We start from the raw sequence: 15,453 nt of genomic DNA on the forward strand, positions 1-15,453 counted from the left end.
AGCAGGACAAATCTGTCACTTTTTAAAATAAGATAAATAGGTGTCCTGAACCTGTGGGTGGACTGTTTCACACATGCAATACATGGTGTGAGTTACATCTATTCCATGGAACACCCAGAGCATTTTCCAGCTCCTGCTTTATTTAAAAGCACAAGTATGGTCTCATTTTTTGTGGGGAACTGGGTCTGGATGGTTACTATCTCCCCCCCACCACCATTTTATCCCTCTTCATGCAGCACACACATACTCCTTTTTCAAATGTGGCAGGCAAATGACAGAGATTTCAGCTGGCTATTTAAAAATAGGTTTTACTGTATTCCTGTTGTGTTATTTGGCAGCACAATGGAATTTTTTTCCTGCAGTTTGTCCTGAAGTCTTGAGAGTAGATTAGCATACTGAAAGGTTTTCAACTTTCACTCCATAAATGAAGATGAGGAGTAGCTCTGCTAGAATCAGTTACTGTATGGAAGTCAAAATGTGCATATACACAGATTTCCATTTTGTTTCATTGTGAATGATAGCCACATGTTAGAAGTGGCCAAATATAGTTGAATAGCTGGCTTCTTCTGCTTTGGTTAATACACTGAAATCACAAGATTTAGTAAAATGTGCGTGGCTTCCAGCTATGCCATTAAACATTTTATCAAATCCTGGAAATGAGCTTGTAACTGTTCATTAGGAAAGTCTGCTATACTGTTCTCCAGGAACACTTGTACTGCTTGGGATTTTTTGGGGAGCTGTCACCCCTGGAATGTTCTGTCCTCTATTTTCATTTGCAGTTTCATTGTAGAACAGAAGGTGTGGGGAGAACAGTTAAAGAAACCGTTGTTCTAAGGCTCAACTGGAATTTTTTTGTTGAGTGTTTGTGAAACAACATTTTCAGCTCAAGTTAGTCTACTGTCATTACTGTTTTATTAATGAGGACTGTCCCCATCAAAAGTCAAAGTATATCAAAATAACAGTAAACATTCCATAACACCAGGGATGTTGCATACAAACAATAAAAATACAGCAACTTTCTCCATGCAGACTCATAACTGAGCTCTCAAGCTTTGTTCCCATTACCCAGTGCTGCCAGCACTGCTACTCCTTCAGTTCTGTGGTGCAAATCTTTCTGTAATGTCTATCACAATAAGGACACTTCCCTTCATAAACAGAAAACAATTTATTGGATGCACAGGATATTTTTCAAAAATAATATTCAAAACTGCTGAACTCTGAATAAATTTTGTAAATGTGTTTCTAAATATGAAAAGTTGGGAAAAGTTGAAAGGAAGATAGAAAAAAAAAAGAAAAACAATTTAGGTGATAAGAATGTGGGCTTACACTGTGTCTTTGTCCCTGGTTAAAAGGTACAATTTAGTAAAATGCAGAAGCAAATATTGAGGGAAGAGGACAAAGTTAGACTCCATTCATGTCCTGAAATTTGAAGAATAACAGCACCAATCTCTACATGATATTTTTCCTTCCTGAATTTGATTCTTCTAGACATTAGGTTTTTTTGTCAAATCTTTTGTATTTATTAGTGAATATCTGCATTCAAAGAGACAGAGACTAGAAGTGCTTGATGAAATTTTAAGTCTAGGAGCTAATCCTAAATCACGTGCTGCACTCCTAATTTTAATAATCTTAGGGAAAGAACCAATAAGGTTTTTTTAAAAGGAAGTTGCACATAAAAAACGTCCTGGCCCAACTGACAACTTTGTAACCAAAATATTTGTCAAACACTGTTAAATACTGATACTGATTCAGGACGTGCCTGAACTGTTAATTGTTTAAAATTGTCCCAGTAAAATTCCATTATGTTGTTTCTGTGTTTTTCTCCTCTTCCCTAAGCACTGATTGCTGGCTGCTATCAGAACAGTGCTGGGCTGGACCTTCTGAACTGACCCTGCATGCTCCTAGGTTCTTTTGCTGGATTGATAAGTACTCCTTTCATTAAAGGAAATATCAAAAGACTGACTTTTAGTTTTTTCACAGCTCTGCATATTTGACACTGTTACAATTAAGGGCAATAATTTTTTGTCTATATAGATATATAAATAACAGTAATAAATGTCTCTTTCCTAGGTGTGCCTTGCAATAGCTCATTATTCTCAGCCAACGGATCTTCAGCTTCTCTTTGCATTTGAGTATGTTGGGGAAATCTATCATAATCCAGGTAAGGATGAGAGTACTTGGATTGTGCTTTTTTTCCTGTTTTGTAATATGCATTTTTAGTAAGACTTCTGTCCAGAAGCAGTGGCAAAAAGCGTTTGAGGCTTTCTCCAAGGGTAACAAAATCGGCTTGTTCTGCACCCAGCCTCTTCCTTATGGTTATAAGTCATTCATTGGGATAGACATTAATGACCAAAATCCAAAGAAATGTCTTTCCTGTCTGAAACAAAGCCAAACAGTGGCAGCATGAATACTCCTATTTCTCAGTTCATGCTTCCATCCTCCTGTTGTGTGTCTCTGTTGGTACTCTGGGTACCCAGTGAATGTCCCATCAGGCAGGCTTGCTCACCTGCCCTTCTTTTGGGAATAAGTTTCTCTTCTGGTGGTATTGCAGGAGGATTTGTGCAACATGGGACTCCATACCTTCTTTCCTAGAGGCTTACTAGGCAGTTCTTACCACTCAAAACCTCCACCACCCCTGCTGAGCTGGAGCACACCCTCTCTGCTCAAGGCCAATCTCCAAGTGAACCTTGTCAGTTAGGTAAGCCTGCAAAGATGCCTTTGGAACTTGATTTCTAGCGTAACGCTGTGCGGTCACTGCTGAGTGTTCCCCAGCTGAGAGCCAGCAGTTGTAGGGTGACAAGCCTCCCCCCAGAGCGTGCTGCTGCTGCAGAGCTGTGGTACTGAGATCTGAACTCAGCAGCTGGCACTAGAAACCACTGATCTGCCTGTTACAAAACATGAGCCTTGTGGAATTACGAGATCAGGCCTTCAAATTGGCAAAACAATGCATGGTTTTCATCCAGGTGCCTCTATGACTGCCCTGTGCATGCACAAGAATAAGTGTGCATGTGATTATTATGTTGCACACACAATTACACATGGAATTTCTTACCTCATAAAGCTTGGGCAATTATTAAGATCCATGTATTTTCATGTTATAAAGTACTAGGGAGGAAGCCAATTGCAGATAAAATTGCAATAAAATGTTAGGCTGTCACAAAGTTGCCTTTACTCTCTCTTTAAAATACCATTTACTGTATGGAAAAATACCTAGTGGAAGAATTACGTAAGGTGGGTAAAAATGTTCCTGTGGAGCAGCAGACCAGAATGGCAAAGGAGAGTTGTTCTGCCATGCTGCAGTTCCTAAGAGAATATGAAATTCTTTTGGGTTGTGTTGGGTTGTTCGTCTTGTTGTGAACCCTGGTGTTTGTCCCGTAGATATCTGGCTTTGCTCTTGCAATTCCAGTGCTGTTTAATGACTCTCTCTCCCTGCTACTCCCCGTAAAGTAAAAGGTGAAATGCTGTCTTTGTGCTTCCTGGGGAACATAAAAAGCCTGCATTGTTCTGGTGTATGTGTACATTGTTTTTTTCCCAGGCTACATTTGATAGTTATATATCCCACCATTAAACAGAAAAATTTACTTTTTTTTTTGTAATTATTGTATTTCTTTGTTTACCATCTTTGAAGAACTACTTCAGTCTGATTTTAGTCCTGTGTTCTTCTGAAAATCCTAAGTAGTCAAAGTGCCAGTGCAAGAATGAAGTTGATAGATACAGAAAGCACACCGGTTATGGGATGTCAGCAGAGCTGTGACACTGTTCTGCTTCCTTTGGGCAGGCTCTTGATAAGGCTCAGAGCTTTCATGGGGGAGGTAACAGGGCTGAATTTCAGTTCATTGCACTTCCATCTAAAAATGTACTTCAAGTGTCAAGAAACAAAATATGATTTCTTTTTGATTGTCCCCTTGGCATCTAAAGAATGACCAGCAAAGGAGATCCTTCTGCATAGTAACAGCCTTTCTAAGCTCCTGGTCCCTAAACACTAAATTATAGGCCATCTTTTTGTGTAGATATAAATCTATATGGAAACCCCAATATTTTAACATGGACATCCATTTCTTTTGTTTGCTGTTAATACAGCAGTCATGTAAAGTTGCTGAAATTATGTAAGTTTTGTTTTGGTTTCTTGACATGGTAGCTATTAATGTGTAGCCTATAAAGGGTTCACGTTTTTAAAATGTTGTAAACTTTGGCATATTGAAGAAGGAAAGCCTGTGACTGGAGATAACATTTGTTCCTGAGTATTAGTATGCCTTGGCTTCTATCAAGCAGCACAGCAGGCCAATTTTACGTTGCTTTTCTAATGAAATTGCGGGGAAAAAATACATTGATATCTTTATGTATCATCAAGCTGCCATTAAATCACTGCTTTCTTATAATACAACAGTAGGTAATATAGATAATACTAGTCCTGATGCTAATGGCTTATTTTTGTAATTAGGAAGGTGAAGAGTTTGATTTTTATTTGTTTTTTTAATGGGCATTGCTGACTTTCCTTTTCCTAGCAAAGAAGGTGAATGGCATAGACCCAGGAGGTGGTGGCGGTGGCATCAGCAGTGCCAGTGGTCAGCAGACTCCTTTGTTTGAAACTTACTCGGATTGGGATAGAGAAATCAAAAGGACAGGTGCATCTGAGTGGAGAGTGTGCTCAGTCAATGAAGGTTATATGATCTCCACTTGGTAAGTGTCTCTTGGACACCAGCAGGAGGGAATTGGGCTGTCCTGTCCTGTGTGCCCCACAGCCTCTGTTGCAGCCAACTGTGCGCTGCACCTCTTAATTGTGCTGCTCTCTGGAGAGACCCCCAGAGAAAGATGCTGCAAGTCTTGTCCCTGAAGGAAATGTCATGTTTTGTCATCCATGGCTTTGGTGTTTCTGTACTTCCATATGGGACATGCTGTTTCTCACCGGTGTCCTCAGGGCTGTGCTGGTGCTGTGGCTGAGCCCTCACACAGCACAGCGGCAGACACACACAGGGGCTGCTCTGGGACAGCCTCACTGAGCTGGTGTCACAGCACTGCGGGAAGATGGTAAAAAACACAGGGAAAAGTAACCTTTTTTATCATGTTTTTTTCCACAAGCCTTCCAGAATATTTTGTGGTTCCGTCTTCCTTAGCAGATCAAGACCTGAAGCTGTACTCCTACTCCTTCATTGGGAGGCGAATGCCTGTAAGTGTCTTCTTTGTTCTGGTACTACTCCTGGTCATTGCACAGTATCCAACCTGGGGCTGTGCATGCCAATTAACAGAGTTCTGTGCATAGCATCAAGGAAAAAATTGTACAGAATAGCTCTAACCTGCACGATTGTGTTGTTTCTTGGTTTTTTTCCCCATGTTAGTTATGGTCCTGGAATCACCCTAACGGCAGCGCCCTTGTGAGAATGGCCAACATTAAAGATGTATTGCAGCAGCGAAGAATTGATCAGAGGTAAATGATTCATTGTGTCACTCTTCAATCACAGGGTTAGGATAACACCAGTGGTGACTGTGACACAGCACTGGGAGGCAATGGAGGTGACCCTGTGTGACACTGCAGTGTTGTAGTGTGGGAACTTTGGAGAGACTGTTCTCTGCATCTGATTCTGGCACAATTTTTATTCAAGGCCATTCTAGTTTCAAATACTGAATAACTTTTCAGGTTTTGAGGTATGTTTATTTTTTAGGGTGCTAATCATTCAGATGACAGAATTTATTGATAAAAGGATCAGATTTACATTGGTGGAGATTTTCTTACCTCCTTCAGCAAGACAGTAAAAAAAAACAACCCTTAATTGGTGGCATTGGGAAATACAATTCAATAGACTTAGTATCATAATGGACATGGTATTTCTGTGAAATATTTGTCATCTGCTGTCCTTAATGAAAGACTGAAGGCATTTAGTGCCTTGGGTAGGTAATTTACAAGCTTAGTGGGTTTTGTTCTTTGGTTTAATTTGTAGTGTGACTTTTCGTAGTAGTGCAAACATCTGCATTGTGTGTTAGGCTGGAGCTCTGAATTTTAGTTGAAGCCCTGTCAGATTTCCTGACTTCATAAACTTTAAATACGTTCTCTTCATTTAACATAGGTAAGTGTTACTAAAAATGATGGAAAACCAAAAACTGAATAAAGTTATTTAACTGTCAGTCAGCATCAGATTTCATTTCTCAAATGTGATGTTTTAATGATCCATTAAAACATTTCCATTTTTTATGTTCAGTAATTAGCAGATACCAAAACTGTTTGAGTCACTAGCTTTATGGCAGGAGCAATGTATCTCCTGAACATGAACAAGTAAACTTTTTTTAGAATGAGGTGTGTGTTTTCTATGGGTTTAATAGCTTGCAGTTAGACAGTGGCACATTTCTTGGAAGACAGTTTCTTTCCTCTCCAACAATAAACCTGCTGATTCTTCTCCTGCAGGATTTGTAATGCCATAACTCGAAGCCATCCCCTGAGAAGTGACGTTTACAAATCTGACCTGGACAAGTGTCTCCCCAACATCCAGGAAATCCAGGCTGCACACAACAAACTCAAACAGCTCTGTGTCAATGGTATGCTGGGCTTTCCTTCTTTTCTGGGGGTTGTTTTCCTGACATGCAGTGAATTCCAATCAGCCTGGCTGACAGGGACTGTTACTGGAAGTTGTTCTGCAATGTAATTACTGTCCCTGTTGCAGACCCTTTTGATGAAACCGAAGAGAAGTGGCTGTCCTCACTGGAAAACACTCGCTGGTTAGAGTACATTAGGTTGGTACCGTTAATAAAATGATGTTCAATGGAATGTGCAAAAATTGGCAGTGCATCATTTGAAGGATTCTTTGTTTTAATACCTAAGTTAGGTAAATATAGAGAACCCAAATCTTTTTCTTGTAGAGTGTGAATTTCTGTTAACTGTTAAATCACTTTCTTTTCCTCTCTAGAGCCTTTCTTAAGCATTCTGCTGAGCTTGTCTACATGATGGAGTGTAAGCACCTTTCTGTAGTTCTACAAGGTAATACAACACAGAGCATGCTGAAATTATTTGCATTACTGTGATAATGTAGATAAACAGATTTAGATAAAATCAACTGTAATCTTTATACATAAACCCCGTGGATTCTGAATATCTCAGGCATTTGGGGAGCTAGAAGGGAAAGTAATTTTGTTATGTATCAAAGCTGTAGTATAGTCCTTAGCATCAAAGGAATATTTTGCTTTGAGTCTTTGTGGGTTTTGTTCTGATAATGATGACAGAATCAAAACCTTACTGTGAACCTTTGTACTGTGTTAATTGGGCTAATAGTCCCTGCAGAAGCAATATCAGTTTAATTCAGAGGTTCTACAGACAAAAGTATTTCACTCGGTGCCCACTCCTTGTGTCTGTGCAAACAGATATTTCAGAGGAAAAGACACTGAAAAACTTGCTCATATCTGTAATTCTGGTAATTTCTGTAGTTTTTACAAGACCTGTTCAGCTGGTATATCCCACTCTCCCCGTGTAATGGCCTTCCAAAAGTTGCTTCAGGGTGGAAAAATGTTGAAAATTTCTAGCAGCATGAACACTCTCCTCCTTGATTTAAGTACTAGGCAGTTGGGTGGGTATTTTGTTCTTGATGAATGCACTGGTGTGCTGGATTCTGCAGGAACCCTTTGTATAGTATGAGTCTCAGTTTAAGAAAAAAAATTTGATTTTCTTATAGTTTGTTTGGTTTTTTTTTTTAATATGCAGGAACCCTTTGTATAGTATGAGTTTAAGAAAAAAAATTTGATTTTCTTATAGTTTGTTTGGTTTTTTTTTTTAATTATGAGAACAATTAAAACATCTAAAAGTATATTTTAAAGGAAATTCTAATAAAAACATGAGACCTAGTTGCACCTTTTTGCTCTTTGAAATCTAATCCTGTACATGTGCATTTACCTTATGTATTCTGTACTTTCTGTATGTTGCTTGCAGAGGAAGAGGGACGGGACCTGAGCTGTCTTGCTGCTTCTCTCATTCAAGTCATGCTGGATCCCTATTTTCGAACCATTGTTGGATTTCAAAGCCTAATACAGAAGGAATGGGTCATGGCAGGATATCAATTTTTAGATAGGTGTAACCACTTAAAGAGATCTGACAAAGAGGTAAAAATTAATTGTATTTGCATGTGATCACAGTATCTGCTTGATACCATCCTGAACGTATTTGTACAGAAATCTAAAAGTAAAAATACGTTTCAATGCTTTCAAATCTCATTATAGTAGTATCAGAGGAAGTAAGTCTTTTTCCAGGGTAGAGATATTTTTTCTTTACCCTCTGTAGCCAAGTAAGAATCAGTAAAATACCAGCTGCAGTCCAATGGGTTTTCATGTTGCTTCAGGGTTACACATGAAAGCATCTCACTGCTACAAGCACTAGCACAGGCACATTTCAAATTGAAACCAAAGGAGGTGAGGAGTGGGGTTGGAGGGGGTGGTTTTGCTGTGTGTTTTACCAATCCCTGTTTCCATCCCTGTGGTGTTATCACTCAGCAGTGCTTTCAGAGCAGGCAGCTGCTGGAGAAGCCCTGCAGCTGCAAGAGTTGACATGGCTGCCAGGAGGTGGAAGGAGGGGAGCACAGGGCTTGGCTTCCAGTGCTGCCAGCTCTTGTTTGGCCTCTTCATGGCAAAGGAGGGGCTGTTAACTGCAGGTGGAAGCAGGGAGGACCCAGCTTAGGAACCTTTTGCAGGAACAGTGTCCAGAGTCACAGAACAGGAACATCCCCAGAGCATGGAAACCACATTTAAACCAAGGGCACTGAGCACCAAGCAGAGAAAATGCATGAAGGGATAAAGAAATGAGATGCCAAGAGGGAAATCATGAAAAGCAGCTATTTTGGCCCTGGGAAAGGATATATTGAAAAGTGAAAATGGAAAAGGGAAAATATTTCTAAAGCTTTACATAAATGATAGTTTATACTTTTGCAATTCATGGGCTGCTATGGAAAAGAGATAGAAAATGTGGTGAGAAATTAGCATGGCTGAATCATAAGCTCTCCACTCATTTCAAAGGAAGAAAATACATTGTAAAACCAAGGCCAAGTGGCAAGGAAGGATAACACAAGCACTAATTTGGAAATTATGAGGGACATATAGATGGCAGAAAGGATTTTTGCAGCTGCATGAGTATGAGGGGAGCCCATTTTACACAGAATGGAAAGCTGTGCAAAGGTAGTGCTGAGAAAGAAGTGGCTAAACAGGAATACAGAGTGTCACAGTTGCACAGAATCATGAAAAATGCAATACTCCCAATAGTTTACCCTGTGGTTGAGTAACGTGCCAATGGTACAGCCAAATACCAAAACTGCAAAGAAATGGGATTTGGGAAAAGCTTATGTTAAATCTGATCATTCCTTGTTTCTTTTGCCAGTCTCCTTTGTTCTTGATGTTCCTTGACTGCGTTTGGCAGCTGCTGGAACAATACCCAGCAGCCTTTGAGTTCTCCGAGGTGTACCTGACCGTCCTGTACGACAGCGCCCGCATCTCCTTGTTCGGCACCTTCCTCTTCAACTGCCCTCACCAGCGAGTCAAGGAAAGCACTGTGAGTAGGAGGGGCTGCACCTGCTTGTCCAGCAGGAGGCTGCAGCCTGCCCCTCTGGAAAGAACAGCATCCCAGTTAAATGCTTCCCGTGTGTCCTTCCAGTTGTCACACTCTGTTTGTGGCGAATACAACCGTAATGACTTTCAGGTGGTCTGTGCAGAGACAGTGACTAACTATTCAAGAAGAAAGTCTATTGAATTTATTTGTTGCTTCTTTTCCTGAGGAAAATGTTGCTATTCTACATTGTTATTTGTACTCCTCTAGGAAGCAAATCTGTATCTGGAACTCAGAAAGTAGAATGGCAGGCAATAAACAGAATTTCACGCTTCAGGCAAACTTTGAAATCTCTTGACATAATTGTTTAAATAGTTGAAAAAGTTGGAGATGCTGCATAAATTTCCAATAGTAATGCACAATGGAGGCACTTAGAAAACTGAACACTTAAATTTGTTTTTGAAAACAAACTTATCAGAACTGTGTGTAGAAAACATTTGATGGCTGATAAAAGTGAAACTTACCTATTTCATTAAATATTTTCCCTTTAAAGTTATAGGTAGCAACTTTACAAAGAAGTAGAGCATTGAGGGACTGTTGGTGAATTCTCAAAATGCCAGTTTGGGGGTTAAGAGTAAACCAACAAACAATTTAATAGAATTGAAAAGTAACTGCACAAATGCAGAGCAACTGTTTTCTTCAGCTGTCTTGCTGCTCTGTTGTGCTACCCTGCTCCTCTTTGCCCAGTAGTTACACGCTGGTTTTAAGATTGATGAAGAAGCCCATTTTCTTTGATTTTAATCTGCCTGTTAACTTCTTGCAGGAATTTGCTATAAGCAAAAATATTCAGCTGGGTGATGAGAAAGGCCTCAGGTTTCCTTGTGTTTGGGACTGGTCTCTTCAGTTCACGAGCCGGGACCGGCTGCTGTTCCACAACCCGCTGTACATCGGGAAGAGCACGCCCAGCGTGCACAACGGGGCCCTCCGCACCTTCAAGCGCTCCAAGGTACTGGGGGGCTCTGAGGGGCTGTGCCTGGGCCTGGGGCTGTGCTCACACTCAGGGGTCCTGCTGGGGAGGCTGCAGGTGCCCTTGGATTAGCAGTAGGAGCCTTCATTATCTTGGCTTCCCAGCCTAAAGAAATTATTTTCTGTAGAAGTAGCGATGTAAATTGTTGAGCTTTGTGTTTTAGGATATTTTCTGATGTGGCTGAGTCACTGCCAACAGTTGCATTATTTCACCTTTGGAAAAGTGATGACAGGCCACTTTTCCCCTGGGGTTGTCAGTATTTTTGGTAAATACTGATTATAAGTCAATCATTTGTTGCTACAAAAAGCCATATGTATTTCTTTTTAAAGGCCACAGTTTACCCTGTGAGCCCTGCAGCAGTGACTCAGAAGCTCAGAACTATTTAAAGGTCACAGCATTTGTCTGGATGATGCACCCTGGCAGTTCAGGGAAATTTGCTATTCCGATGAACGTAGAACTGGAAAATTACCAGTATTTATTTTCTGCAGAAAAACTACAGCTCCACATTGCGAGGTGTCCCTCCAGCAATAAAAAACGGAATCATCGGTGAGCAGGAGTTCCTTCCAAGAAGAAACTCTCTGATACTAAAATTGAAGCCGGAGTTTTTCCAGTCAGCAGAAGGGCAGAGCCACAGTATGGAGCAGTACTTCAGAGACTGGTTTGCAAAGCCCGTTGATTTGCACGGCGTCATTCTGCCCCATCTCTCTGGAACACAAATAAAACTGTGGAAACTCTGCTACTTCCGCTGGGTTCCCGAGGCCCAGATCAACCACGGGGGCTCCATCACCGCTTTCCACAGAGTTTCCCTGCTGGCAGACGAGGTGGACATGTTAAACCGCAGCCTGCGGCAGTACAAGAGCAACTCCTCCTTGCAAGGCCACTGCTCAGAACTGGATCAAAGCAGGATGTACTTCAGAGCAAATGGTTTAAATGACACCTCGGGCACCCCAGACTTTCTCTCCTCCTCGTTCCCATTTTCTCCTGTAGGGAACCTATGCAGACGGAGCATTTTGGGAACACCTTTAAGCAAATTTTTAAGTGGTGCCAAAATCTGGCTATCCACTGAGACACTTGCAAATGAAGACTGAGGTGATGTGGAGGTTTAAAGGTTTGGTGAGAATACAGCATATCATTTTGTCTTTTCTAACTTAACACTGCTAAATGCGGCATTGAAAGCTGTAATAATTTTTATATACAAACATTACGTAAGATTTGCACAAATATTTAAAAGCAAGGCAAGTCATGCTTCAAATCGCACAATTTTGTCTTCAGCAGTTCTCATCTGCTGGGGCTTCTGCTCCCCAATTCCTCCTGTTCTTGGGGGTTTGGCTCATTACAAGTGATAGAGCATTCATTAGCTAATTGACAGGCTTGGTGTGGTTGTTAGTGAGGGCTCTGCTTGAAATACCTTTGTTTTCCCAGATAGTGACTGGAGTGACCCTTTGATAAAACAGCTGGAAAGCCAAAGTAGTGCAGTGGAGATGAACTGACAGCTGAAATCTGGGAATGTACTATTTCATCAGACTGCCTCTTCAGGAGTAATACTTACTTGCATAGATACAAACATACTAATGTTCCATGACTGATCACCCTACATTGTGCTAATGCAGTGTATCCATGGAAGGGTTGTTCCCTTTTCTTTCTGTCCCCAAAATATGTTCATTAACAATTAGCCAGATTTGTGCTCTTTGTCATGAGCTTGACTTTAGACTACAGAAATCCACAACAGGACAATGCACTGTTAACCTTAAAACATTTACTGTAGATATGGTATTTCAGTAGCTTTAGAAGTGCCTTTAATTGGGAGGAAACAGTAGCAGGATTACTCTAATGCAGCTGACACCCCCCCCAACTTTTTAAAACAGATTGTTGTGGCAAGTAATTGTTCCATCCCCCACTTCCCCCTCTCCATTTCTGGAAACAACAGGCATCCAGAAGAAGCTGCAGGTGTTCCCTCTTTAAGGTTAAGCTTGTTTGTAAGTCCCACAAGATCCTCACCTTTTTATAAGAGCATCTCAAATACTCAGCATTATATCCCTGCACAGATCCTGATCCCCCCCATCCCTCTCCTCATTTTTTTTGCAGGATGAAGTAGCTTATAGCAGAACTCATACCTGAGCCCTGCCGGGTTCCAGAAAGGAGCAGTGGCTCCTCATTGCCACTTCCACAAGGGGTGCAGGTGCTGCAAGAAGAGCAGTGAGTGGTGCCTTCTTTTTGCAGACTGCACATCCGTAGGGACAGTGCAATGAAGCACTGCCTGAGGGAATTGCATCCAACAGCCTCCTTCTGCTTAATGCAGCAGCCTCCTCATTGTTCTGAAAGCTTTTTAAATGATGCCTCTCCCTGGATGCTGTGCCACAAAAGGACTCACAGGGAGAAAGGCAGGAGTGTGAAGAATTCCAGGAGGTTGGAGAGATAGTGATGTGTCGTTCTCATAGGTGAAGGCTCCTGTCAGCTGCCTTCTCTGAACAGCGAGGCTGTATTTTGTATTCAAATATTTCTGTATAAACACCAACACTGTTGAACTGACACGGAGCCTCTGTCCAGGTATTGCCTCACCAGTTTAGGGCACCAAAGGCCTTCTACAATGGACTCAGAGCTGCTCTCAGTTTTCTCAGTGGGGAAAAAAGAAAGCTGCAGGATGGGAATGTGCAGTGTATTCGAGTTTAAAAAAAGAGGAGGGGATAGGATTTGGAGATCTTTGTAAACCCAAACTGCTCTTTAGCACAGCCTAAATCACAAAGTGGGGCTTGGCTCCCAGGCTGCTCTCTGACCTCCAAGGCTGTGCTGTGCTTGCACTGCTGGGGTTGGAGAGGGAAGCAAGGCAGGGCCAATGCAAAGGTGAACAATGTCAGGGGAGGGGGCTTCCTTTTTTACCTTCCCAAACTTCCAAACCCTGTTCCTATGCAAAGAAGCTGTTGTGTGTGTGCTGTGCACAACGTGGGCAGGCACAGGCTGTTGTGACACAATGCCAGGCACTTCTGGGCAACTGTTTGTGAGGAAAAAACATGTATTCACCTCAATTGCCTAATTATGCTGCAAGATGAGCTGAGCATGTTAAATGGTCCACAAACCAGTTGTGTTTATTTCCAAGCTTGCTGGAGTAGTCATCTCACTTGTTCATTATTCAGATGTTTGCTTTTGCCATTCCTCTTTTCCCATTAGCTCACTGCTTTCCCTGGCCTGATACTTGACATAAAGACCTCAACCTGTGTGCTTAGTGTCTTTTGGTACCAATTTTTTTTCCTTTAAAATGACAGTTAAAACTATAATGTCTTTTTTTTTTCTTTCCTTAAAAGTATAACTTCTTTGGATTAAAGGTACCAAAAATGTGTAAATAAATTACTCCACAAAAGCAGCTGGTGGAATTAAAAAAATGTTTAGGCTAGTACCCTTTGGGGGAAAAATGGGTACTATATTTAAACATAACTGTCTTTTATAAGGAGATTTCACACATTTTTACATTTCAGTTCTAAGATGTGTACAGATGCTGCAGAGGGACTTTGTATTTTATATATATAGCATGGGAGAGGGTTAAAAATAATATGCCTTTATAATAAACAAAACCTGTCAAAAGATCTATTTGCCAAACAGACATAAAAATAAATTTTTTACCATTCCAAAAAGGGAGTTAGGTAAGCAGAGAGGCACCTCCTGCAGAGAGGAAGGGAAGGGCTCCACCTTTCCCTAGACTTGAAGACAAGGTTCTGCTTCCTTGTGTGCATGACCTTGCTGAGGAGTCTGAGCAGCTGCTGTGCCTGTGGATGCTGCTGCTTGCTCTGAGTTCAACAGCTCGATGCTTTCTGATTCACTTTTGAAGGACAGGTACCAAGTGCTGATTTTGAATATTCTCCACTCTGCACAGTTGCCTTATCAAGTCAGTGGGGACTGTTCTGAATATCTTTAATAACTTTCAAAAGCAATTTTGGGGTGGGAGTATGTGTCTTACTTCTGTGTACAGAATATACTGACATGCAAGTGTGTATATATATGTCTGTGTATATATATGTACACATATTTTTAAATTTTCATTTCTGTTCATCATTTAAAGCAAGATAATGTTAAATGCCATTTTTGTGTTGCAAGAGTAGAAAAGCTACCAAGCAGCTCATCCTTTTGTGTTTGTAGAAAATGTGCATTACTGCAGCTGTTCCTGGCTGAGTCATGACTCTGTACCACACAGGGGGAGCTCTGCGGCTGCTGCTGCAGCTGCTGAGCCCCAGTGCAGCAGCTGGGCCCAGTGCAGGGCCGGGCTGTGGTGGCACCTCAGCCTCCAGGCGCTGCCCTGGGCCTCCAGAAGGGCACTGAGAGCTCTGTGTGTGTGTCTGCCCAGGCCTGCACTGCGCTTCATGGGCACCTGCCTGCAATACCACTCTGATCAATTAACTGCCTTGTGTTCCAATGAAAATGTAGCAAGCTGGGCAAACCTTTTGGCTTATTCTCAGATGGAAACATATTAAAACCAAAAAAATTCTAACATGTATTTAAGCAAAGGACGAAATCTTAAATTTGCCTCTAACCAAGAGACAGAAATCTGTACCTCAAATTGCTCTAGGCAGTAGGTTTCTAATGCTGTTGCTGTGATGGTTTAGAGTTCACCATTTCAACTGAAACTAAAACCTTTGTGCCTGATAATGATTTACTGAGTAAAGTAGCAGCGGCAGGAAGATTATAAAATCCTGATGCTGAGTTGTGAATGTGAAGTAAATTAGAGTCAATAAAAGTTCGTACCTTTCCACAGTGAACTTCAGGTGGTTTTCTTTCCCTTCCCCTAACAAAAAAAAATTGTGTGTGCGTGGTTTTTTCCAAGAATAGCATGGACACTGTGCTATAGAAAGATGATTAATAAAAATGATGTGCAAATTATCTTATTTCTTGCTATTTTCTATTATAGGGTCTGCAGTTTGCATGGTGATCA

The 15,453-nt window shown here is 41.2% G+C and overlaps 1 protein-coding gene across 1 annotated transcript in view; it reads left to right on the top strand.

Annotated features, from left to right (window-relative positions):
• MTMR10 (myotubularin related protein 10) overlaps positions 1–15,280 on the top strand; it is a 36,059-nt gene extending 20,779 nt beyond the window's left edge. Inside the window, exons 6-16 of the mRNA XM_041418384.1 lie at positions 2,071–2,161; positions 4,506–4,680; positions 5,080–5,167; positions 5,337–5,425; positions 6,398–6,528; positions 6,654–6,723; positions 6,897–6,967; positions 7,910–8,079; positions 9,344–9,514; positions 10,332–10,514; positions 11,024–15,280. Coding sequence (XP_041274318.1) covers positions 2,071–2,161; positions 4,506–4,680; positions 5,080–5,167; positions 5,337–5,425; positions 6,398–6,528; positions 6,654–6,723; positions 6,897–6,967; positions 7,910–8,079; positions 9,344–9,514; positions 10,332–10,514; positions 11,024–11,623 — 1,839 coding nt within the window. The 3' untranslated portion in view covers positions 11,624–15,280. The remainder of the gene's footprint in view (positions 1–2,070; positions 2,162–4,505; positions 4,681–5,079; positions 5,168–5,336; positions 5,426–6,397; positions 6,529–6,653; positions 6,724–6,896; positions 6,968–7,909; positions 8,080–9,343; positions 9,515–10,331; positions 10,515–11,023) is intronic.
• Positions 15,281–15,453: the final 173 nt, after the last annotated feature.

Source organism: Onychostruthus taczanowskii, unplaced genomic scaffold (assembly GCF_017590055.1).
Source record: "Onychostruthus taczanowskii isolate IOZ18803 unplaced genomic scaffold, ASM1759005v1 scaffold6, whole genome shotgun sequence".
Lineage (NCBI taxonomy): Eukaryota > Metazoa > Chordata > Aves > Passeriformes > Passeridae > Onychostruthus > Onychostruthus taczanowskii.